General features: G+C 43.3%; 1 protein-coding gene across 1 annotated transcript in view; it reads left to right on the top strand.

Moving 5' to 3' along the window:
- Positions 1 to 92: 92 nt before the first annotated feature.
- MMP2 (matrix metallopeptidase 2) overlaps positions 93 to 23,687 on the top strand; it is a 37,591-nt gene continuing 13,996 nt past the window's right edge. The window contains exons 1-10 of the mRNA XM_073659390.1: positions 93 to 406; positions 3,191 to 3,414; positions 3,801 to 3,949; positions 4,027 to 4,155; positions 5,332 to 5,505; positions 13,151 to 13,324; positions 16,819 to 16,992; positions 17,134 to 17,289; positions 20,138 to 20,285; positions 20,624 to 20,760. Coding sequence (XP_073515491.1) covers positions 266 to 406; positions 3,191 to 3,414; positions 3,801 to 3,949; positions 4,027 to 4,155; positions 5,332 to 5,505; positions 13,151 to 13,324; positions 16,819 to 16,992; positions 17,134 to 17,289; positions 20,138 to 20,285; positions 20,624 to 20,760 — 1,606 coding nt within the window. The 5' untranslated portion in view covers positions 93 to 265. The remainder of the gene's footprint in view (positions 407 to 3,190; positions 3,415 to 3,800; positions 3,950 to 4,026; positions 4,156 to 5,331; positions 5,506 to 13,150; positions 13,325 to 16,818; positions 16,993 to 17,133; positions 17,290 to 20,137; positions 20,286 to 20,623; positions 20,761 to 23,687) is intronic.

Here is a 23,687-nt window from a genome sequence, read left to right as displayed (position 1 = left end):
TGGGATTCAACTACAAAGAGGATCTTTCAGTCCAGCAGTAAACTGGTGCTGTGGGGGTTAATAAAGGACATCCTACCCACCACATCTGGCCTCCCTCCTCCTCTCCTGTTTCCTCTACAGAATGCTCAGTACATCTGGATCCTTCACATACAAAGGAACGTAGCCCAACCAGAAACCTCAGAAGCCACACACACGGGGATTCGTTACCTCTCCGGTGCCCAGAGCTTCGGGTAGATAACTACAGACGTGGCAGTGCCCAGCAAACATGAAGACCCTTCACATATTTCAGCTCTGCGCCTTTTATTACCAGCTCTTTGTTCAGTTTGATCAGAGTGCAGCTGCACCTTCTCCCATCATAAAGTTTCCAGGAGACAACTCGCCCAAGACGGACAAAGAGATGGTCACAGTAAGTAGGCTCATGTTAATGGCTTCTTCTTCTTTCTCAGTTTGTGTATCTGGACTTTGTCATGAGCTTCGCTCCTAAAAAAAAAACATTTCTAATTGATACATTGGTCTTCAGACCTGAAGAAACTTGTTTTCTTCTTATAAAGAAGGTCCAGCTACATGTACGGACCATCGACGTTGCAATATTTGGATAAGGAGTAAAAAGAAACCCAATTGTCTATCAGGGCATAAAAGAGACTATCAATGAACTGAGAGTGCAAAAGTAGGGCAATGTCGGCCGCAGCTTATCTAAGGATGGTAGAGTTATTTCCATCAAAACAAAATATTGTGAGACTTATGTCCCTTTAGAATCTAAAAAAAGCTATTACACATATGTAAACCCAACGTGCTACCAGAATACAAAGTGAACTGACGAACCAACGGGATATGGCTTTGAACCAAGCGTGACCGCCACATATGTAAACCCAAGATGGTAAACTAGGCTATCAACTAAGGGTGGTAAACCAAGGTGTTCCCAAAATACAAGGCTCACTAACTATTGTAGTAATGTTACGAAGAAAAAGCGGGCACCACACATGTACACCTGAGATGGTACCTAAAAATCAGAGCGCACTAGCAGCTATAATTCTATAACCAAGGATGGGCACCACAAGTGTAATCTGAGAGGTCCCAAAGTACGCAAAATATCAAACATTGCAATACATCACCCTAAGTACCCAAGATGTAAAGCCAAGAGGATACCAAAATACAAAGCTGACTATTAGCTAGAATTCTTGCTATGAAGGATGGACACCAAAAATGTGCCAAAAATTGTAAAACTTGGGCACCATACATGGTACCAAAAATTCAGAGCATGCTAATGATTATCATTCTACTACCACAACACATGTAAACCTAAGGGGATACTAAAATACTGCTATAAACCAACACTGGGTACCAGACATGTAAATCCAAATTACAGTGATAATGACCAACCACGAACTGTATGTAAAACCAAAGCACACTAACTATACAAAGCACACTAACTATATAAAGCACACTAACTATACAAAGCACACTAATAATTGTAATATTGCTATGAACTAAGGGTGTTTTAATATTGTTTTGAAGCAAAAATTGCCACCAAATCTATAAACCCAAGATGGTACCAACATTAAGAAATGTCTATTATCTATAGTTCTTGCTACAAACCAAGGCTAGACATCGCAAATGGGGTTTTGTACATCGGTAACGAAGGGAGCACTAGAGTAAGATGTGCCAAATTTATTTTGAGGCGTGCTCCTCTTTAGAGAATTTGGTACAACTTTCAATTGTCACGTGCCACCGCCAGTAATGTTACTCCAGGCAGGGGCTGATGTACATTTCTGTTGTAATTTATGCCACTTCTGCATACATTATGATGCATTTATTGGATGCACTTGGCCATGTCCCTCTGTGCCCAAGTTTCTCCAACTTCAAAAAGTTGTCAGAGCTGGCTGGGACTGGCATAACTTGCAGAATTTCAAAATGTCTTACACCAGAATTCTGCCAAAAACAGCTTGATGAATCATACTCATAGGGCACTATAAATTGTTGCACTGCTTTAAACCAACAGTTGGTACCATACATGTAGACCTGAGATAGTACGAGAGTTTAGAGTACAACGACAACCATAGATCTGTAACCAAGGATGAGCATCATAAATGTAAAACCAAGTTAATTACTTTTGATCTTTTTTCGATAGGACTAGGACTACACAGGCATGATGCCTTGTATAGTGTTGAAACAACATTATTATACAATATGTCACCCAGTGTCAGACTGAAGAACATTAGGCCCACCAGAGGACTTGATTCTGAGTGCCCACCTTTCATGTACACAAAACCAATGCATCATTAAAGTAGATTTTTAGACCTAGACTAATTTTTATCAGGCACTTTATCAAGTGCTATAGCCATAAGATACACAATGTTAGGATTCGGCTCTGCTTGCTGATTCGATCGGTCATCACGTGATTGTTCAGATACTGTTGAAATTCAGATGGTGGAGCCAGGTTCTCTCCCACTCAAGAGCCCCATAGTAGCTGCAAGGTTTTCACTATAAACTCTCCTGAAGGAGAAGCCAAGGCCCACCAGAAGTTTCTCAGGTTCTCTGGTGGGCCAGTCCAACCCTGCTGCACACTTTTGCAGCATTAGCCTTTTTGGTTGGTTACACCGCATATCCAGAAAAAATCAATACGATGTCACCATGTCCATCACTCCACCAACATCTGTTTCTAGAATAAATAATGCCACTCTCTTTTAAGAAGTTGAAGAAAAAAAAAAGGAACAGTTTAAAAGGTGTAATGACTGCCAGAATGTGTTTTTTTACTGTTGGATTTTAACATGATTGAATCCAATTAGATATTTTTTACTTTTTTGGACAAGTGAGTGCTGGTCCTCCCAATGGCCACCACACTTTTACAATGAACTCCCAGCTATGACTTGAAATGTGCCTATAAACCATTAAATAACTTTTCTATTGGGCAGGGCAAAATGTTCTCATGGTGGTCCAGGAGATAAAAGGACCACCCATAAGAGGACAGGACGATATAAAACATAAGGACTATTACTTACCCTTGGCCGATAATGCGTGTGTGCCCTCCCACAATGCTTTTTTGGCTCTTTTGGGGCCTGTCCCTCTCATTGGGAGGACACACACGAGGACATTATCACACAACCAAAGCAGAGTTTTCACATTGTTCTGAGCGTAAAATGGAATTATATTATTTCCTAAATGTTACATTAATATAATTTTTACCTAACAGCAATACCTCCTGAAGTATTATGGCTGCCCTAAAGACTCATGTCTGATGGTGCTAAAGGATACCTTGAAGAAAATGCAGAAGTTCTTCCGTATTCCAGAGACCGGAGAGATGGATCAAAAGACCATTGAAACTATGAAAAAGCCCAGATGTGGTAACGCTGATGTGGCCAACTACCAGTTCTTCCCAAGGAAGCCCAAGTGGGAGAAAAATGATGTAACATACAGGTGAATTCATGTCCTAGGATCCTGCTATGTAGGATTTAAATAGGGTCACCGACGGGGCTGAAGACACTCTTAGGGAATTAGGAGACAATAAAGGGGTCCTTGTTCAGGATCTTTATTTCTTGACCATGGCAGAGAGATCTTTCACAAAGAGCGTCTGGACGACCTGTCCTGCATTATACAGAGAAATCATTGATTTTTATGCTGTGTAATGCTCATTACCTCCTGTGGGGGAGCTGCAGGGAGACTGAACACTTACTGCTGTATTTCCCCAACTGATCACTGGAGGTCCCAGCAATGCAAAACTGCTTTGAAGACAGTTGATTGTCAAACCGGTGATCCGCTTTATGACATAAACTTTTCGCTAACCATTTATCAGTTTTCTTTAGGATCTTGGGTTACACTATAGATCTGGACCCCGAAACCGTGGATGACGCTTTTGCTCGGGCATTTAAAGTCTGGAGTGATGTCACCCCTTTGAAGTTCACTCGACTCATGGATGGAGATGCTGATATCATGATCAATTTTGGCCGCTGGGGTAATTGACTTTTTCTTTCTTGTTTGTATGGTTTGTGCTTCCTCGTAGACTTCACTATTACTGATCTGTTTTTTTAGAGCATGGGGATGGCTATCCATTTGACGGTAAAGATGGCCTGTTGGCTCACGCTTTCGCACCAGGATCAGGGATTGGTGGCGACTCTCACTTTGATGATGATGAACTTTGGACTTTAGGAGAAGGACAAGGTAACACAAATGTGTTTGCACACGCAATGTAATGCCCTATGGGTACATATTCCTCATCTGCTGGGTATTAGACTCAAAGTCAGTACATCAAAGAGCGGACTACCATTACCATTACAGTCTACTTTTTAACATCACGTCATTACTTGGTCTCTACTGTTTAATTTCTTACTATATTTTGACCACTGCAACCAATCACTGACTGTAGCGGGTCACTGCTTCACCCGATCGCTACCTCTATCTCCTCTGATGTCAATGATTGACAATGTCCATGTCGGGATGTCATTACTGGAATAGGAAGTAGGAACGGGCAGGGCACCCAGGAAGTGTCAGGACTGAACCAATTGAATATGACATTTTTGGTATTTTATTTTTATTTTAGGCCATATTCAAAATATTTTTTCCTGGCAGGACTACCCCTTTAAAGGTTATATGTCACTATGTTTTTGTTTTACCTAATCTGAGAGCTGCATAATGTAAGTGATCTGTCACTTACTGAGCTACTTGCTACCGTTTTGATTTAAAACTGTTTTATCTGCTGTTCTCTGAATGATGAGCTCTGTATAACCCCGCCCAAACATCTGATTGGCAGCTTTCTGTATACACTGTGCATAGGCAGAAAGCTGCCAATCAGTGGTGGGGGCGTGGCTGGACTACCTGAGAGCAGTCCTAGTAGTCCTCTAGTGATAATCTCCTGCTACTAAAACAATGATTTTATAAAAACTACAGCAAGCAGCCCAGTAAGTGACACATCACAGGACTCAGGGTCTCTTTTTCTACATCATGCTGCTCTCAGATTGCGTAGGAAGATTCTCTTTAAAGGGTTCTGTGATCATTTTTCACCCCGCCAAACTGTTAGGTAGGAGACATGGATCACAGATTAGACCATTGTGTATTATTAGCATTACTGTAAAAGAGAAGTTTTAGTAGGGCACAGCATTTTCTCTAATCGGGGTCTTGAAGACTTAAATGCTCTTGGATCTGTGCGGTAAGCGCCCCCTGCTTGAGTGATGGCTGTACCTTCCAATCGGTAGAGTGCTACAGGCAGCACTCGGGCATTCGGAGCGCTTATTGTAGAGAGCACTTCAGCTGTAGACACCCACTTCGGAGCTTTTGGCGTACTGTGATGTGTTTCCCCCGTTCAAGCGCTGTTAAACAGCTGTCATTCTCCACCCACAGTTGTGAAAGTTAAATATGGAAATGCCGATGGCGAGTTCTGCAAATTTCCTTTCCTCTTCAACGACAAGGAATACACCAGCTGCACAGATGCCGGACGAAGTGATGGATTCCTCTGGTGTTCAACAACGTACAACTTTGATAAAGAGGGCAAATACGGCTTTTGTCCTCACGAATGTAAGTTCATTACTAAATACGTTCCGTCGTTTTTTTGTGATTTACTATTATGTACATAATGTTTCCATATACCACAGCGCTGACGCATACTGTAGATTGCCAGCATTCAAATTAGCACTGGTTGATTTGGAGAGACCATGTTTTACATATTTGCCTATTGTTTGCCTTTTGTATATCTGAATGTGATGGTATTAGCTCCGGGAGATTGAGTTTGAGGACCTATTCTCCCAAAAGATGGCAGTTAGGAGACTTTTCAGTGGAGTGGAAGTCAAGCTTATGCCTTGCCACCCTGTTTCAAATCTATGGCACTAAGATAAACATCCAAAAGCAAAACTTGGCTGTTGCGAAACTTGGACGATAAAGAAACTAGACAGAAGAAGGATTGACACATTCTAAATATGGTGCTGGAGAAAGATGTTATCAATACCATGGATGGCAAGACGAACAAAAAAATAAATTTTGGAACAAATCAAGCCAAACATGTCACTCGAAGCAAGGATCACAAAACTACGACTTTCCTACTTTGGAGACATCATATGAAAAGAACAATCACTGGAGAAGGACATCATGGTCAGAATAATAGAAGGCACAAGGCAAAGAGGAAGACCAGCAACCCGATGGCTTGAAACTATCAAGATAACATCAGAGAAGACCCTGGTGGACCTATCTAGGCTTGTACAAGATCAATCTTCTTACAGAGCATTCATTCATGAGGTCGCCATGGCTCGAGATTGAGCTGAAGGCTGTTAAATAATAATATATTTCATTGGTGCCATAGACTTTGAAGGTTGTCACTCTAAGTTTGTGAGACTCACCCAGCAGATACCAACAGCATCAATTCTCTTGCAGAGGCTTCGGAGTCCATGCCAAGTCTCCTAAAACTCAAGGAGGCTCGGAGACCTTCTGAACTACTGAAGAATTGACAAATCTGTTGAGATGGACGTTGAAACCTCCTGGAACTCAGCACTATTTTAAGGTTTCTTGTGTATAACGCCAGAAAATAATCTATCATCCCAGTGTCCAAACATGAAGCCTGGGGAGGCTTCACATGACAACCCAGGGAGCTTTGGAAGGCCAACTCTAGAGATCCGCTACCGGCGCTAAGTGACCACCGATCAGCTGCTTGTTTCCTGATCAGCGATCATTTAATAGCCTATTTATACAGGCCCACCCCGCTTCGGATGTGCACTAAACAATGAGTAATAAATCACTCAGTACGCATAGGCTTTCATTGTTCTTGGCAGCACATGTCCTGTTTACACAGGATGATGTGCTGCTGAGAAAGATGATTTTTTTTTTCTGCTGGCCAAAAGATCTTTTCGCCTGACGAATGAGCATTTAACTTGTTACTCAGGTGACCAGCAGCCTGTTTAGACTGCAAGATTATCATGAACTAGTGTTCCTAGGTGTGCTCATTCTCGATAATTGTGCCCTATCCAACGGCATCATGTATCAGACGTTGGCTGTATGGTTTCAGCCATACATGTTTATCTATGAAACGACACAGCATTTCAGAAAAATACATAGTGCAAAAGCCGCTGTGGACCGAGATTCATGGTAGACTAGTCGGACAGGCGGGTCCCCGGCAGCTTCTCCCCGCCTGCTGCCAGTGACCGACAGCTTTCTCCCTTCCTGTCTATATAGGCAAAGACCTGTCCCTCCAGTGCAGCAGCTTTTAAACTATATTTTTCTCTGAAATGCCGAAGCTTTTCAAAAATGGCTGAAATTGGATCGTGTCGGATCCATGTTGTCCATGGATCGGGCAGCATGTATCAGCCGTCAGGGTCCCTTTAAACTTTGGCAAGCATGGGTTTTGTGCCTCTGTTGCATCAGTACATCCAAATCTTCCACTGTCAGATTGGTTGAAGATAATTCATGTTGGAGTTTCCCTTTAAACAGGATGCCAGTATGGACAAACTCTAATTTGAAAATTCCATTTGGTAATAGACAATGAGTATGGAGATTACAGTGCCGGAGCCATACACAACATTCTTTGTGCATGCTGAAAAAACATCAGAAAACCAGAGCAGGACTCATACTGGGAAGGAAAATACATTCTTCCGGAAGAAGATTTTTTTTTCAAATACCTTATGTAGATCTGTTAGTTTATTTAGGGAAAAAGAACAAAGTCACCCTTAATATGCGCTTAGTCGTAATGTAATCTACACGTTTTAGCAATTAAGAGATATAAAGTTTTATCAAACGGAGCTCAATGGATCGAGAACTAAATCGAGCTAACATTGCATCCTGCACGACCACACACAGACGTCGGACTGGGGTGCCAGAAACCAACCTCAGGGCCCCACTTTTCAGCTACAGTGGGAAAAATAAGTATTTGATACACTGCCAATTTTGAAAGTTTTCCTACCTACAAAGAATGGAGGTCTGTAATTTTTATCGTAGGTGCAATTCAACTGTGAGAGACAGAATCTAAAAAGAAAAACCCAGAAAATCACATTGTATGATTTTTAAATAATTAAATTACATGAAATAAGTATTTGATCACCTACCAACTAGCAAGAATTCTGGCTCTCACAGACCTGTTAGTATTTCTTTAAGAAGCCCTCCTACTCTGCACTCAGTACCTATATTAATTGCACCTGTTTGAACTTGTTACCTGTATAAAAAACATCTGTCCATACACTCAATCACACTCCAACCTCTCCACCATGGCCAAGACCAAAGAGCTGTCTAAGGACACCAGGGACAAAATTATAGACCTGCACAAGGCTGGGATGGGCTACAGGACAATGGGCAAGCAGCTTGGTGAGGAGTCAACAACTGTTGGCTCAATTATTAGAAGATGGAAGAAACACAAGATGACTGTCAAACTTCTTCGGTCTGGGGTTCCATGCGAAATCTCACCACGTGGGGTAAGGATGATTCTAAGAAAAGTCAGAAATCAGACCTGGTTAATGACCTGAAATGAGCTGGGACCACAGTCTCAAATATTACCGTTAGTAAAACATTACTCCGTCATGGATTAAAATCCTGCAGGACACACAAGGTCCCCTGCTCATGCCAGCACATGGCCAGGCCCATTTGAAGTTCACCAATGACCATCTGGATGATCCAGAGGTAGCATGGGAGAAGGTCATGTGGTCAGATGAGACCAAAATAGAACTTTTTGGTATCAACTCCACTCGCCGTGTTTGGAGGCAGAAGAAGGATAAATACAACCCCAAGAACACTGTTCCAGCCATGAAGCATGGTGGGGGAAACCTCATACTTTGGGGGTGCTTTTCTGCAAAGAGTATTGAAGGGAGGATGGATGGGGTCATGTATCGTGAGATTTTGGGCAACAACCTCCTTCCCTCATTAAGAGCATTGAAGATGGATCGTGGCTGGGTCTTCCACCATGACAATGACCTGAAACACACAGCCAGGGCAACTAAGGGGCGGCTCCGTAAGAAGCATTTCAAGGTCCTGCAGTGGCCTAGCCAATCTCCAGACCTCAACCCAATAGAAAATATTTGGAGGGAGCTGAAACTCAATGTTGCCCAGTGACAGCCCCGAAACCTGAAAGATCTGGAGAAGATCTGTATGGAGGAGTGGCCCGAAATCCAAGCTGCAGTGCGTGCAAACTTGGTCAAGAACTACAGGAAACATCTGACCTCTGAAATTGCAAACAAAGGTTTCTGTGCCAAATATTAAGTTCTGTTTTTCTATTGTATCAAATACTTATTTCTTGCAATAATATGCAAATTAATTATGTAAAAATCATACAATGTAATTTTCTGGATTTTTTTTTCGATTCTGTCTCTCACAGTTGAAGTGTACCTACAATAAAAATGACAGACCTCTCCATTCTTTGTAGGTGGGAAAACTTGCAAAATCGGCAGTGTATCAAATACTTATTTTCCCCACTGTATATGCAAATGTGACATTATCCTCAATCATAAATTTATATAACAATGAAGTAGGTAGATTGTTAAATGAATAAGATGCCGCCTTTGTGTGGCGCCCCTGAGGGTTCAGTCGCCACAGGGGTACTGCACCTCAGACCGAGGTGTGGTATCTCCTCTCCGAGGTAAGGATGGAGCACCTCTCAGGACTCAGCCATCCATTCAACACTACACCACTCCTGTCCTGAGGGGGGCCTTAAGGCACCATAGTGCTGCCCCAGCCGGGATAGAGAAGATGGGGGGGGAACCAAAAGTAAGGGGGAACCTTTAGGTTACACTTACTAAATTCATATTTAACTAACGGCCATCTTAGGTTCATGGTCTTTTGATTGTGGTCTTCATCGCTGAATGTGGCTTTCTGCTAAGAACCTGCAGCCAGTTGAAGATACACGGTCCTCGTTCTCTGGCCTTGAGACGAGGAGCGGGTTAGAGTTAACCACTGTCTCTACCCAGTCAAGGTCCCTACCTAAGAAGGCCTGGAGGGGCGCGGAGGAGTAAAACTCCACAGGCAAAAGGATCCCAGGGGATGCGGTCGGAGCGGCGTACGCCACCTGCTACCCTCATTCTGGCCAAATCAGAGGGACTCCTGCTGCAAGAGGGGTACCGGCCCCCGATAACTGGCTTTGCTACTTCACGTCTCAGTCAGAAAAGCCCGGAGGCTTAGAGGATCCCACCGAGTAACGGACGGAGCGGAGTCGCCACCCGTACCCTTGTTCTGTGTATAGCCAGAGGGAGACCCAGCCTTGTAACACGCACCACATACGGACAGGAGAGGACCTAGTGGAAAATTCTAGGAACACTCTGGTGCGGGGGGAGGGGTCCTGATTGATGCACCCGAACTACCCGGAGTGTGCTGAACCCCTTCCTGGTGGCCGCAGCGCGCCGTGAGGAGCAAGGAGAAGCCTTGCAGCTGACACCTAACAACGTGAGTAAAGTTTGGAAGACTGCATCCATTGCCTCCGGTTCTTTATTTCGGCGCGGCACCACACCTCACCACACCACCCACTACTACTCCCCTGATCCCTCTTCTCTGCCCTGAGGACCTGCTCCGCCTGTGGGGAGTAGTGCCATCTTCTGCTGCCACGACATCCCGCCTCAGAGGACTGCCGCAGCGCTGGTGGAGGATCACCAGAACACCACAGGTGGTGTAGTCATCACATTCACTTGATTACCAACGTCCCTCCTGGCCCTTATTTTTTTACTGTGACGACCCTGGGCACAGGCCGGGCCTAGGCCACGACTGCATCCACCGTACACAGGAGGCCCGGTTCCGAGTAACCCCATCTCTCAGGGTAGGGCTAGCGAGCGGGAGCGAGGCGCCACATTTGTCTGTACATAGTGATTCAAGTATTGTGCCTAGTACTGCTCATATAAGAGGGTGGTGGCCTACTCTTGCACAGGGGCCCACCGGAGGATTCTCCGGTTCTTCTGTTGGCCAGTCCAAGCCTGTATGAAGCCATAGAATCTCTAAGGATTCCTGTATGACACCATATGCTTATAGAATACCTGAACTTTTGAGTAATCTCCATGAGGTCTTCATGTTTGAGCAATGAGTGTATGGTTTAGGCTGAGGGTCTTAAATTTTGGCTGTTTTCTGTTGCCTCCATGTTATATCTTAATAATACTATAAAGTGCCTGATTACACTACTATACATTGCTCACGTAGTACTGCCATGCAGTGCCCAAATAATACTTACATAAAGCAAAAAGTTTTTTTTTAGTTGCTTCTTTTGCACACTTATTTTTTCTTGCATAAATGCATGGTATTTTTAGCTAAAATAATTTTTTGCAACTGGGTTTCACTAAAATAACTTGCACCTTTAACTCCTTGCTATGAATTTATCAGTGAGCTCATTCTGATATTTGTTACTCTTTTGTCCTTCCTTTTTTTTTTTTTTTAGCTCTCCCTAGCTGATTTATAACCACAGACCACATCAAAGTTCAATGTGCAGCGAAAAAAAGAGCCTGGAAAACAAAACGGTTGCAACATTTTCAACAAAATTGAAAATTTTTTTTTTTTTAGCCCCCAAATATATTTGTTTACGTAAAATAAAAATTGTCCCCAGAGGTGGACAACCCCTTTATGGGCCTCTAGGAAATAATTGCATAGGACTGCTGCCTAATTTACCACCAGCTAAAATAGGCCCTGCCTGAAAGGCAAAATTGGCAACTTGCACCCATGGGTTTGGGTTTGCTTTCCTCTGGACCTTTGCCATTTATGAGGAGACTAGTGCTATGAATGATATTTGATTGTTGGGGGGCACTGATACAGATTTCAAATAGGTGCCCGAGGCTTAATTTCTGGTGGAGTCAGTGCCTTCCGAAAACTTTCTTCTATGGCTAAAAGCATAAAGGGGTTAATGGCTTCTACAAAGCGATTTCCTTGGATCGTATATTTTGATTTGCAGGCACTTTTTCATCTATGCAAACATTTCTTGGGGATTTTTCTGTAGGCAGCTGGGACACATGTTTCTTATTAGAAATGCCCTTTCCTTCCAAGGTTTTCTACTCTCCTATGTAGTTACAGGCACGGCTTGTATGAGTCAGTGTTTTTATGAGGTCGAAAAAAAAAAGAAAAAGTTCTTTGTTTTCTAACTTATCCAGAAACAATTTAGACCGCAGTGATCTGGAAGTGGTGTCAGCAGAAAATACACCAAAAGTCAGAGGGTCCAGTAAATCCAGACAACGATCAGAAGAGAATACTTCTCTTATTATCGAGTAACACGGAGGCAGATCCATGGAAGGGGTTGTACAGAAGAAGAAAAACTTGGCTTCGATCACCCAATAATAGCGACGCGATTGTGGTGCGTCTTTGAAAACTGTGGCAAGAACGACACATTTTCCATGGAATTCTTGAAAATTACAATTAAAAAAAACACATTGACTGCATTGTGTGAACTCACCCTGAAGAGGTTTTAGGGGACATCCAGGTTCGTGACGAAAGTCTGCAATCACTCTATATGAAGGTAGACTTTTGAATCCTCACAGCGTGTACACCGCACACTGTCAGGATTTTCCAGTGTCGGTGACAAGAGCAGTCGTGTGCCAACTAGACGTGCACGTCTAGTCAGAATGTGGCCGGAAGTATGGAAATCACATAATTGTGGTTATGTGACCACCCACTCTTAGGATCCTGACAACGTGCAATGTGCGCACTGTGACGATTTAGAAGAAACGACTGTCACCACAATCCTGGACAACCCCTTTAATATTGATGGCCTAACTATAGTTTGAGCCTTCAATATCTTCTCAGCAGGGTGGTCAAACCCAATGAGTAGTGGACAAACCTTTTAAGAAACTTTGCAAATAGTGTTAAAAGGGTTGTCCACCAGTGCTACCGCTCATTAAATGTTATAGTGCCCGAAATAATGTCAACACACACCCATCTCCCGGAACGGCACCGTTTCAGAGATATTGGCGCAGTTTCTCCCAGCGCTCATGTGACATTGTTTTGCATGCTGTCAGCGGCCTTTGACAGGCTGCAGCTGTTTGCCGATGGGCTGCAGCTGTCATGTGACGTAACAATATCACATGAGTGCAGGGAGGAATGTGAGAGCTGCAGCCCATAAGTTGTCCAATAGTGGTCAACCCCTTTAGTTAAAATCTCCTTCTGTTGCAGACCTGTGTGTCTCCATGACAACAGACTACAAACAAACTCTGTGTAGTCGGATCCTCCATTCTTTTGTCTAAATGTGTGATGAAATCAGCACCTGAAACCTCTTCCTTTTTTTCCCCTCCAGTATTATTCACTTTGGCTGGAAATGCAGATGGAAAACCCTGCAAGTTTCCTTTTAAGTTTCAAGGCAACAGCTACGACAGCTGTACAACCGAGGGAAGGACGGATAGCTACCGGTGGTGTGCAACAACCGAAGACTATGACCAGGATAAATCCTATGGATTCTGCCCAGAAACAGGTGTGTAATTTGAAGAGTTATATATATATATATACAGTATATATATATATATATATATATATATATATATATATATATATATATATATATATATATATATATATATATATATATATGAAACTATGTGTCTCACATAAGGTCGGTGTTGGCACATATGGGGCACATGTCGTATTCTACTCGATACATGATACCTGCCCTGCACCAAACACTTGCCTTGGCATCTATCCCCCATTCGGCATGCAGCAGCCCTTCTTCACTCCCAATGCTGAGATTAGAGGCACTGCGCAATTTCCTACTGGGAATTTTCAATTTACCCAAAGGAGCATGAACTGGCAGTGCACAATATTCTTGTGGCTTTACAATATGGAGCTCCAGGAGACTCCCGTGTGTCATTGATCAGCCTCATGGTGTGCATTAGACCAGACAATGTATAATGCAGCATTCAGAACACTTCACAGAATGCACATTACTAAACCTAAGAGCACAAGTCAGACAGCCGTATAAATCGAACTGCAATGCACGGACTGGCCGGCGGCTCTCCCAATCCGAGCGAGACAGCTTCTTACTGTATATTTCTTTGCTCGGGTAGGGAGAGCCGCCGGCCAGTCCGAGCACTGCGGTCCAACTTCGGTCTGTTATATATGGCCGTTTGGCGACACATTGTGTAGTCCTCAAGAACGGAGTTCAGCTCTGAAACCTGCAGAATTCTAAATGAAGCTGTTGATGAGGATGGGCAATAAGAAACAATCATAACAAGTAATGCGAAGTAACTACAAAACTACTTTTCTGTGGTTTATAGGTGTATGTATAAACTATGGCAAGCTATTAAAATGAGCATTCAGCCAGCCCCCTTCACACAAAGGGGGCACACATGACTTGAACTGCTTGGATTATAACTCTTAATGTGGTAGCTAAGCCAGCCTCTTTCTCTGGGTATATATTGGCCGTGACCCCCCTACCTGGCGATGGGGGCATCTGTCATAACAGAGCTATATGAGTTAGCTATATAAGTTAATCTTTAAAGCTAATTTATGAATATTTTGGGGGCTGGAAATCCCTAGATGTTAAACAACCCCGTTTTGCAAACAAAGTCATCACAGCGAATATCTGATTACCACCGGGGCAACCTCAACGATTACCCCCTTTAAGAAATCAACAATAGGTAGCATCTTTTGCTTAAAAAAGGCCAAGACTGCACAACGGTGTGCATGACAACCATTGCTTGCTTGGACTTTTGCTTCCCCTAAATGTATCAGTGTCTCCAGGCTCGGACTGGCCCACAGGAGAACAGGAGAATCCTCTGGTAGGCCAACCCTGTGAAGGGGTGCTAATGAATAGTGCTATTACACTTGATTCACAATTTGCAGAAAAAGGTATCTAATAATTCTTTTAACATATTACACAGAAGCAAAAGTAGAAGCAAAAGTAAATTTGTGTACTGTGGCTCCAAGAATTAATGTTACTGGTGGGGCTTTGCCAACCCAGTACGACGCTGATCATCTCTTCTTTGTACCTTCATTTTTAGGAAGTGGCTACCAATGGCCAGCAATATCTTATCCTGCTACTATTTCTATATTAAGTCTTTTTTTTTTTTGCTATCCCCTGCTCTCTCTTAAATTCAGCATTTGACTTAAGAAACTTTTTACAGTTTAAGTGACTCATCGGATTTGACGGAGGCAACTGGAAGAAAGTCCGGACTCTTGTTTTTTTGGCTAGCTTCTCCAGCCCTAGAAGTGAATATCTCAGGAGGCTTCTCTTTGATCAAATGTTGTCCACTGGTGACAAATATTTTCTATGGATCATATGTTTTTTTTTATGAACTTATTAGCCCTTGTTGGGTTGTAAACTCAAGGAAATAGTAAATTCATTATATCGTTCATAGAGAGTAAAGGATAGCAAAAAGATGACTCAGTGCGGCTGGCCGGAAAGCGCTGTGTGCACAGCCAGTAACACGGGGCATTTTGGGCTAAGCTGGCTAAGAAAGCCAACAGAAAGCCACTGTAAGGATTTCTTGGGAGGTCGATTCACTCTTACAAGGCTGCTGTTTTGTAGCTTGCCAAAGCTGTGTGTTCCTGACCTAATTTATATCAACAGCGTCTATTGACTAGTGTACAATGTGCTGTTATTTTTAAGAAGCTTTTTTTTGTTGCTTTTGGGGCGTTTTTCAGAACTTACCAGCTATCAATATATAAAACTTTTTAATTTTCACACTGGCCACTAGGTGTCAGTGCAGCAGGCATTTACACTTGATGCCAATGGCAACGCTTTACAGCCACGCTGTTAAATCGAAACATTAATACAACGGCCATCTAACCAATAATAGTGAATGTAAGATAAAGCGAAAGATTTTTTTTTCTCTGAAGAACCCCTTTAACATAGTGGAAACATGACACAAAACATGGAACACTGGAATTAATGTATAATAAAAAAATGCTCCTTGTTACGACACCCTATGCTGGTCATTGGTTCTCAGTACCCTACACGCTACAATCGTGCCAATGATACCATTAGGACCACCATAAAATAATGTCGCCACATCATTATCTCTACAATCACCACCACATAATGACTCAATAATTATGATACTATGTTGTTACATATATATATATTTATATATGTCGACTCCTTTCTTTTCCATCCAGCCCAGACCACTATGAACACTTTTTCCTGGCATGACTTGTTTCTGTGCCAAGCCGGTGCCTGCTCCTGCCCCTTTGACCCCCATTACTGTATCTATCACTTGAAAATTAAATAGTGTCCTATTTATAGTTACCCTAAAAAAAATAGTGCAGACAGCAGTCCTGAAAACCATAGTGTCAAATAGATATTGCTCCCAAATTTAAGAGTGCCAAACAGGTAACACCCATATTGTGTGTTGCAGATGCTAATACTGAATAATGCAGTATTAGTGGCACTTTTTTTGACCCCCTACAGAGTAAGAATGCCCACCTTGTGCCCCATATGCAGGAATAATGCCCCTTTTGTGACTCTTTATAGTATTAATGTCCCTTTTGTGCACCTACATAGTAATAATGCCCATTGTGCCCCTACATAGTAATGATACCTCCCTTCTTCCCCTTGGGCCAGTAATTGGCTAAGGTCCCTTCTGGCCTGTGAGGTTGGCATCCCTCCACAGGTGTCGCAATTCAGTGAGGTCATCGCGCCCCCTGTGCCAGGTCACTAATGTCTATGCATGTTTTTGGTGTCCTCTCGGCCACGGGTCTACATTGTGGCCAAAGAGAAGGTAGGAAGCCTATACTGTAAAACTGTCAATTGTAATACAAGGGCCCACTGGCCCCAATGAGTTTGGGGCCCAGTCATAATCGTGACTGCTGTCACTAGTTTAGCTAGGCCACTGACAAGGGTCACCAGAATGGGTATGTCATGGGGTGTTTGTTGGTTATTGCAGTACTTGCCCGTTAAATGGGCCATGATTTTGTCCTTTTCGTGACCCATACAGAGCTGTGAATTAAGCTTTTTGATTATTTTTACAGCACTGTCTACAATTGGAGGAAATTCAGAAGGCTCCCCATGTGTCTTTCCTTTTACTTTCCTTGGCAATAAGTATAACTCATGTACAAGTTCTGGAAGAAGCGACGGCAAACTATGGTGTGCCAGTAGCAGCAGCTACGATGATGACCGGAAATGGGGTTTCTGTCCTGATCAAGGTACACAAGTGGGAAGGGACAGTATAAGAAAGCCAAAATGTATGAGTGCACCTCTGATTAGGAGATTTTCCTAAATGTCCAGTACATGGTGTTTCACTCCATTTCCTTCCATCAACAACAAGGTTTTTTTTTCTCCCCCAGGTTATAGCCTCTTTCTTGTCGCGGCCCATGAGTTTGGACACGCTCTTGGACTCGAGCATTCGGATGACCCCGGTGCACTAATGGCACCAATATACACCTATGTCAAAAACTTCCGACTCTCACAAGATGATGTCAGTGGGATCCAGGAACTTTATGGTGAGTTTGAACCTGAAAGTATTAGTATGATAAAAGATCAGAATTGTAATGCACACGCCCGGGCTGAGTGGCGTGTGCGTGTATATGTAGTGATTCCACTGGACCGTGCCAGAGAGTGAATGCCTGGAGGGGCGTAACTAAGTATCCACCCGATCCGACCAGGGTCGCACGACGGCATACGACGCCAGTGCACCAAGGAGGAACCGAGCAGAGGGACCAGGTGCTACTCCAGGACAGACCCCGGACTCGGCTGTTGACCCACACAGGGGAATACAGGAGCAGGCAGGTTAGGCTGGCACACAGACTGCTGGGTATAGGCAGACACGGCTGGTATGCAGACTGGCGGATGCTGGTAAGCACGACTGGTATGCAGGCAGGGAGGTACTGGCAGGTACGACAGGTTGGAGCACCGAGTGGATAGGACCCAGTACAGACTGGGACTCAGGAGCAGAACTGCAGATGCGGTGGACAAACACAGCAGAGTGAGGCCACCCAGAGCGGCGAGCAAGAGCAGAACAAGACGAGACCGCCTGGAGCAGTGAGCGAGAGAAGAGCAGGACAAGGCCGCCTGGAGCGGTGAGCGAGAGGAGCAGGACGAGACTGCCGGAGCAGCGAGCAAAGGGTCAGAGCAGAGCGAGACTGCCGGAGCAGTGAGCAAAGGGTCAGAGCAGAGCGAGACTGCCGGAGCAGCGAGCAAAGGGTCAGAGCAGAGCGAGACTGCCGGAGCAGGGAGCAAAGGGTCAGAGCAGAGCGAGACTGCCGGAGCAGCGAGCAAAGGGTCAGAGCAGAGCGAGACTGCCGGAGCAGCGAGCAAAGGGTCAGAGCAGAGCGAGACTGCCGGAGCAGCGAGCAAAGGGTCAGAGCAGAGCGAGACTGCCGGAGCAGCGAGCAAAGGGTCAGAGCACAGCGAGACTGCCGGAGCAGCGAGCAAAGGGTCAGAGCAGAGCGAGACTGCCGGAGCAGCGAGCAAAGGGTCAGAGCAGAGCGGAAACCGCAGGAGCGGTGAGCAAGGCAGAGAAGAGCGGAAACCGCAGGAGCGGTGAGCAAGGCAGAGCAGAGCGGAAACCGCAGGAGCGGTGAGCAAGGCAGAGCAGAGCGGAAACCGCAGGAGCGGTGAGCAAGGCAGAGCAGAGGGGACAGGGCTCTGTTCACACGGAACAGACTGGAAGGGAGAGGCAGAACCAGGTACACACAAGATACTTGCAATGAAGTAGCGAGTGGACTCTAAACTCACAAGCGGGAGTACAGGGACAACGAGTAGGAGTTAGGTACGGGATCAGATTCTGCAGGAAAAGGGAAGGTACGGACATAGAGAAAAACAGGTAACAGGCTAGGAGAGTATTCAGACAAGAACAGACACAGCAGCAAGATACAGGAGCGGTTCTAGGTATGCGGCCCCTAGAAGGCGGAAAGAACAGGCTAGGAGCGTGTTCACACTGGCCTGGAAATACAGCCTCCAGGATAGGCAGAAGACAACAGGCTAGAAGATAGTTCAGACAGGACACAGTTCAGACACGGGAACTGAAACCGCAAGGCAGGAAACATAGACAGGACCTGGCACATCAGTGACTAGAAGCCAACTGACAGAACACAATGCTCAGGCAAGGATTCCAGGAAAGAGCTGGGTTAAATACCAGGTGACAGACAGCAATAGGCTGAGGACGCACAAGGGGTGTGCCCGCAGCAGCTACAAGAAGGAGGAAGTGATCGGGCGCCGCCCTTAAGCAGAAGAAACAGAGGCAAGCAGACAGCATGGAGGAAAGCCAGAGTGATAGTCTGGACTGGAAATCAAGTGCGCGCTCTGGCACAGTGGGAGATGGACCACTATGCAAGCACGCCGCCAGGTATGTTACAAGAATGATCATATTGAACGGTAAAAACGCCAATTTTTCATTCAGATTACAGTATAGTTTGGACATCTCTAGTTTTTGAGATCCAGATATGCAGATACGTCTCTAATATTTTAGCACATGATTGACAAGCTTTAATACAGTGCGCTCAATATGATATGCAACTCCTATTTCTTTCTATAGAGTGAATATACAAGTATGAGCTACTCTACATTGGAAGCCTAGACAAAAACTGGCCAATTCTTGGGATTGTTTGGCATCCCAACAGCCAGATCCCCATGAGTTAGTGTCCCTGGCAACATATTATAGACTACTTTCATTGGAAAATCCCTTTAACCTTGATGTTGGTAGTGTTCATCTTTTAAATCTGCTTCTTTCTCCTACTGAACTGATCTTTCATTCAAAATATTCTCAATTCACGTGTAAAATCTGTCTTCAGTGAACACAGATTTTGACATTAGAGAGATGGAGATGACAGTTGGTGCTTCTAAGATTCGATGGAGGTAGGAGGAGGAGTTAGAGGCAGACACAAACAACAAACATTCCGCTGCAAGTTCTCCTGAAATGACAGTTACACTTTGAAATGCAACTGTCATTTTAGGAGAACTTGCAGCAGAATGTCTGTGTCTTTCTCTAGCTCCTCCCTTCTCCTCCTTCCCCCTCTCCTCTCCATAGCACTTTATAAGCACCAAATGTCATTTACTATTTAAGTAATATGAAAATCTGTCTTCACTGAACACAGATTTTACCCCTGAATTGAGAGTGAAAGATCAATCCAGGAGGAAAAAGAAGCTGATTTCTCTGATAAGATATATTACAAAGTTGCTTGTTTTCATGTGTACTATTGATTTATGAAATAAAAATGAAAATGATGGTTCACCTTTACGTTGGAGAGGTTACCGAACTCAATATTTGTTTCTTCATCTGGTACTGAATCCAACAGTCCATACTATGCCTACTATGACTAGCGGTTTCATAATCATGCATATATCTTCCAGGTAAAGGGTCGAAACCTGGACCTGGACCTGAACCTGGACCAGGACCTTCACCCACATTGGGCCCCGTTACTCCTGAGCTCTGTAGCAAAGACTTAGTATTCGACGGAATTTCACAAATTAGAGGAGAGATCTTTTTCTTCAAAGATAGGTAAGAAATAAGAAAGTGATTTTCGTATAGTTTTCTGTTATTTATTAATTGGGTCCATAAGTCAGCGTTTAGATCCGTTGGATTAATGGTACAGCTGAGGGCACCAGCAGAACCTATCTGCTCTTCGTAAATACTGTTTTTATCGTATGATGAGTAAATGGATAAAATGAAAGAGGTCTGGAAATGCCACTTGGCAGTGAAAAATAATTTTTCATAGAGACTTCATAAAGGTTCCGATCAAGCAGCAACAAAAATGTTAATATAAATATATTCTACAGACAATAACCAAAAAAAATTAAAATATCTAAATTTCTAATCAATATCTGTTTTCTCTCAAGATTTATATGGAGGTCAGTAAACCGAAGAAGCAGGCCCTCAGGTCCCCTGCTTATTGCTACTTTCTGGCCAGAGCTACCTGACAAAATTGATGCTGTTTATGAAGATCCCCATGAGGAGAAGACAATTTTCTTTGCAGGTGAAAATAAATTGACTTTATCTATATTTGTGTGTAAATGTAAAAAATAGCAGAAAATCAAAATGTATTATAATGTTTGAGCTAAATGTAAAAAGTTATACATCTGGGCACTAATAATCGTGGGCACCATATGTTCTAGTGGGAGTCAAACTAGGAGAGTCACTTGTAGAGAAGGATCTGAGCATCATAATATGCTGGCATCATGTGTTCTAGGGGGGTAAAACTAGGAGAGTCACTTGTAGAGAAGGATCTGAGCATCATAATATGCTGGCATTACGTGTTCTAGGGGAAGTAAAACTAGGAGAGTCACTTGTAGAGAAGGATCTGAGCATCATAATATGCTGGCATCATATGTTCTAGGGGGGTAAAACTAGGAGAGTCACTTGTAGAGAAGGATCTTAGCATCATAATATGTGGACATCATTTGTTCTGGGAGGTAAAACTAGGAGAGTCACTTGTAGAGAAGGATCTAAGCATCATAATATGCTGGCATCATGTGTTCTCGGGGATTAAAACTGGGAGTGTAAGTTCTAGAGAAGGATCTGAGCATCATAATATGCTGGCATCATGTGTTCTAGGGGAAGTAAAACTAGGAGAGTCACTTGTAGAGAAGGATCTGAGCATCATAATAGGCGGGCATCATGTGTTCTAGGGGAAGTAAAACTGGGAGAGTCACTTGTAGAGAAGGATCTGAGCATCACAATATGCTGGCATCATGTATTCTAGGGAAAGTAAAGCTAGGAGAGTCACTTGTAGAAAAGGATCTGAGCATCATAATATGCGTGAATCATGTGTTCTAGGGGGGTAAAACTAGGAGTTTAACTTGTAGAGAAGGATTTGAGCATCATAATATGCTGGCATCATGTGTTCTAGGGGGGTAAAACTAGGAGAGTCACTTGTAGAGAAGGATCTGAGCATCACAATATGCAGGAATCATGTGTTATAGGGGGGTAAATCTAGGAGAGTCACTTGTAGAGAAGGACCTGAGTGTACTTGTAGATCACAGGTAAATAACATTTGGCAATGTCAATCAGCAGCTTCTTTTGCCAGCAGGATATTATCATGTATTAAGAGAGGTATGGACTTGCGGGATAGAAAAGTAATACCACCACTTTACAAAGCGTTAGGGCTACCCCATCTGGAATATGTAGGTCAGTTCTGGACACTAGTTTTTGTAAAGGATGCCCTGAAGCTAGAAAAGGTACAACCGCAAAACTAAGGGGCATGGAGGTTCTGAGAAAAAACTAAATGAATTCATGTAGTCTTGAGAAGAGTCATTAAGGGGAGAACATGACTAACTTGTACAATTAAGTCACTGGTCAGGCCACATCTTGAATATGGGATACAGTTTTGGGCTCCACATTTTAAAAAAGGATATTGGGAAGTTAGAGTCAATTTAAAGGCGGGCAACTAGATTACTACATGGGATGGAAGGCCTCTCCTAAAATGAGAAGTTAGAAAAGTTGAGCTTGTTTAGTTTAGAAAAAAGACGCCTTGAAGCGATCTCATTTACATGTATTAATAATATATGTGTGGTCAATATAAAGGACTGGCAAACGACTTACAGTATTCCTTACAAAGGACCAGTGAACATTCACTACATGTAGAGGAAAGGTTATTTAAGCAGCTAAATAGGAAAGGGTTCTTTACAGTTAGAGCATACAGACCATGCAATGCCCTACCGCAAGAGGTAGTGATGGCAGATACTATATCATCATTTAAAAAAGGGCTGCAGGCTTTTCTCACAAAAAAATGGCATTGCGGATTATAAATATAATCTAGCAATACAGTATGTATAATTGGTGGAGAATTTCCCTCAATATTTGCTAAATTAATTTGGTTGTATGATCTTACATAGAGATTGTGACTTTCAGCTTTAGGATGTACATTTGTATTTAGTCGAACCTGTTCCCTATTGCCCAAGGGTCTCTGCCGCATACAAGGTCACCAGTAGAATAAGTGGCTCATAGCAGTCTGGAGCCCCTTTAAAGATTTTGCATTGAGTTCTGGGTAGCGGCTCTTCTTTAACCGTACTTTCCCAATTGGGACTATTGATCAGCGCCCCATATGCTCACTAGTTCTCTTCAGTGAGATCCAGTACCACCTTGTCCTGTACTGATGAGGAGCATGAACCCCAAAACAGTGCTGCCTACAGATGGATGTCTCTGGTTTGAGCTGATTTCCATACCTTTTCCCATTGGATATTGCCTGTAAATAAGTCTCCATAACCTCTTCAATGAGAGCCAATACCCAGTAATTGTCCTCATGATTTGATTAGGTGTGTAAATATAGAGGTTTTTGACTATGTATTTTTTGTTCAGGACATCCAGGAAAATTTTCCATTTACCAGGCACATCTGGACATAATCCGTGTTGTGTGTACTTGACCCTGTTTGTTCAACAATTGCCTTTTTTAGTGTTGAGTATGTTGTAATGATTTTCATTTGCATATTTGCTATAGGACTTTATGTTCCTTGCAGAGAAAACTGCGTAGAGTGGTGTCTTTTTATGTCAGTTTCTAGAACTACGCAAAACCACAAGTCTGTTGGATGACTAGATTTTTAATGTCTTCCACATGGGCCATGAGGTCAGATGTATTTTAGAATTACCAGAACGTGATTCATTATTGTGACACAGACTGCCCACTTAATGTTGGAAGGGCCTGCTCGAGCAGCCTAGACCAGGGTCTTCTCAGTCTTTTTCTAATGGACACCACCAAAACTCAATTTATCTTTTGAACCCAGTAAGACAATGCAATAAGGCCAGAAGGAGTCAGGTATATCTCTAATTCAGAGACAGGCTTGATTTTAGATAAACTGCAGCATGAAATTAAAAGATTATTCCCAACATTGAAAGTTATCACCTTTCCATTGGACTCTGAAACCATCACCAATCTGGAGAATGGGGCTCTAAAATGCCTCACATGCA

Source organism: Phyllobates terribilis, unplaced genomic scaffold (assembly GCF_046119375.1).
Source record: "Phyllobates terribilis strain yellow unplaced genomic scaffold, ASM4611937v1 Scaffold_13__5_contigs__length_258822181, whole genome shotgun sequence".
In the NCBI taxonomy this organism is placed as follows: domain Eukaryota; kingdom Metazoa; phylum Chordata; class Amphibia; order Anura; family Dendrobatidae; genus Phyllobates; species Phyllobates terribilis.
The sequence above is the reverse complement of the archived record's forward strand: the minus strand, read 5'-3'. Positions and strand labels throughout refer to the sequence as shown.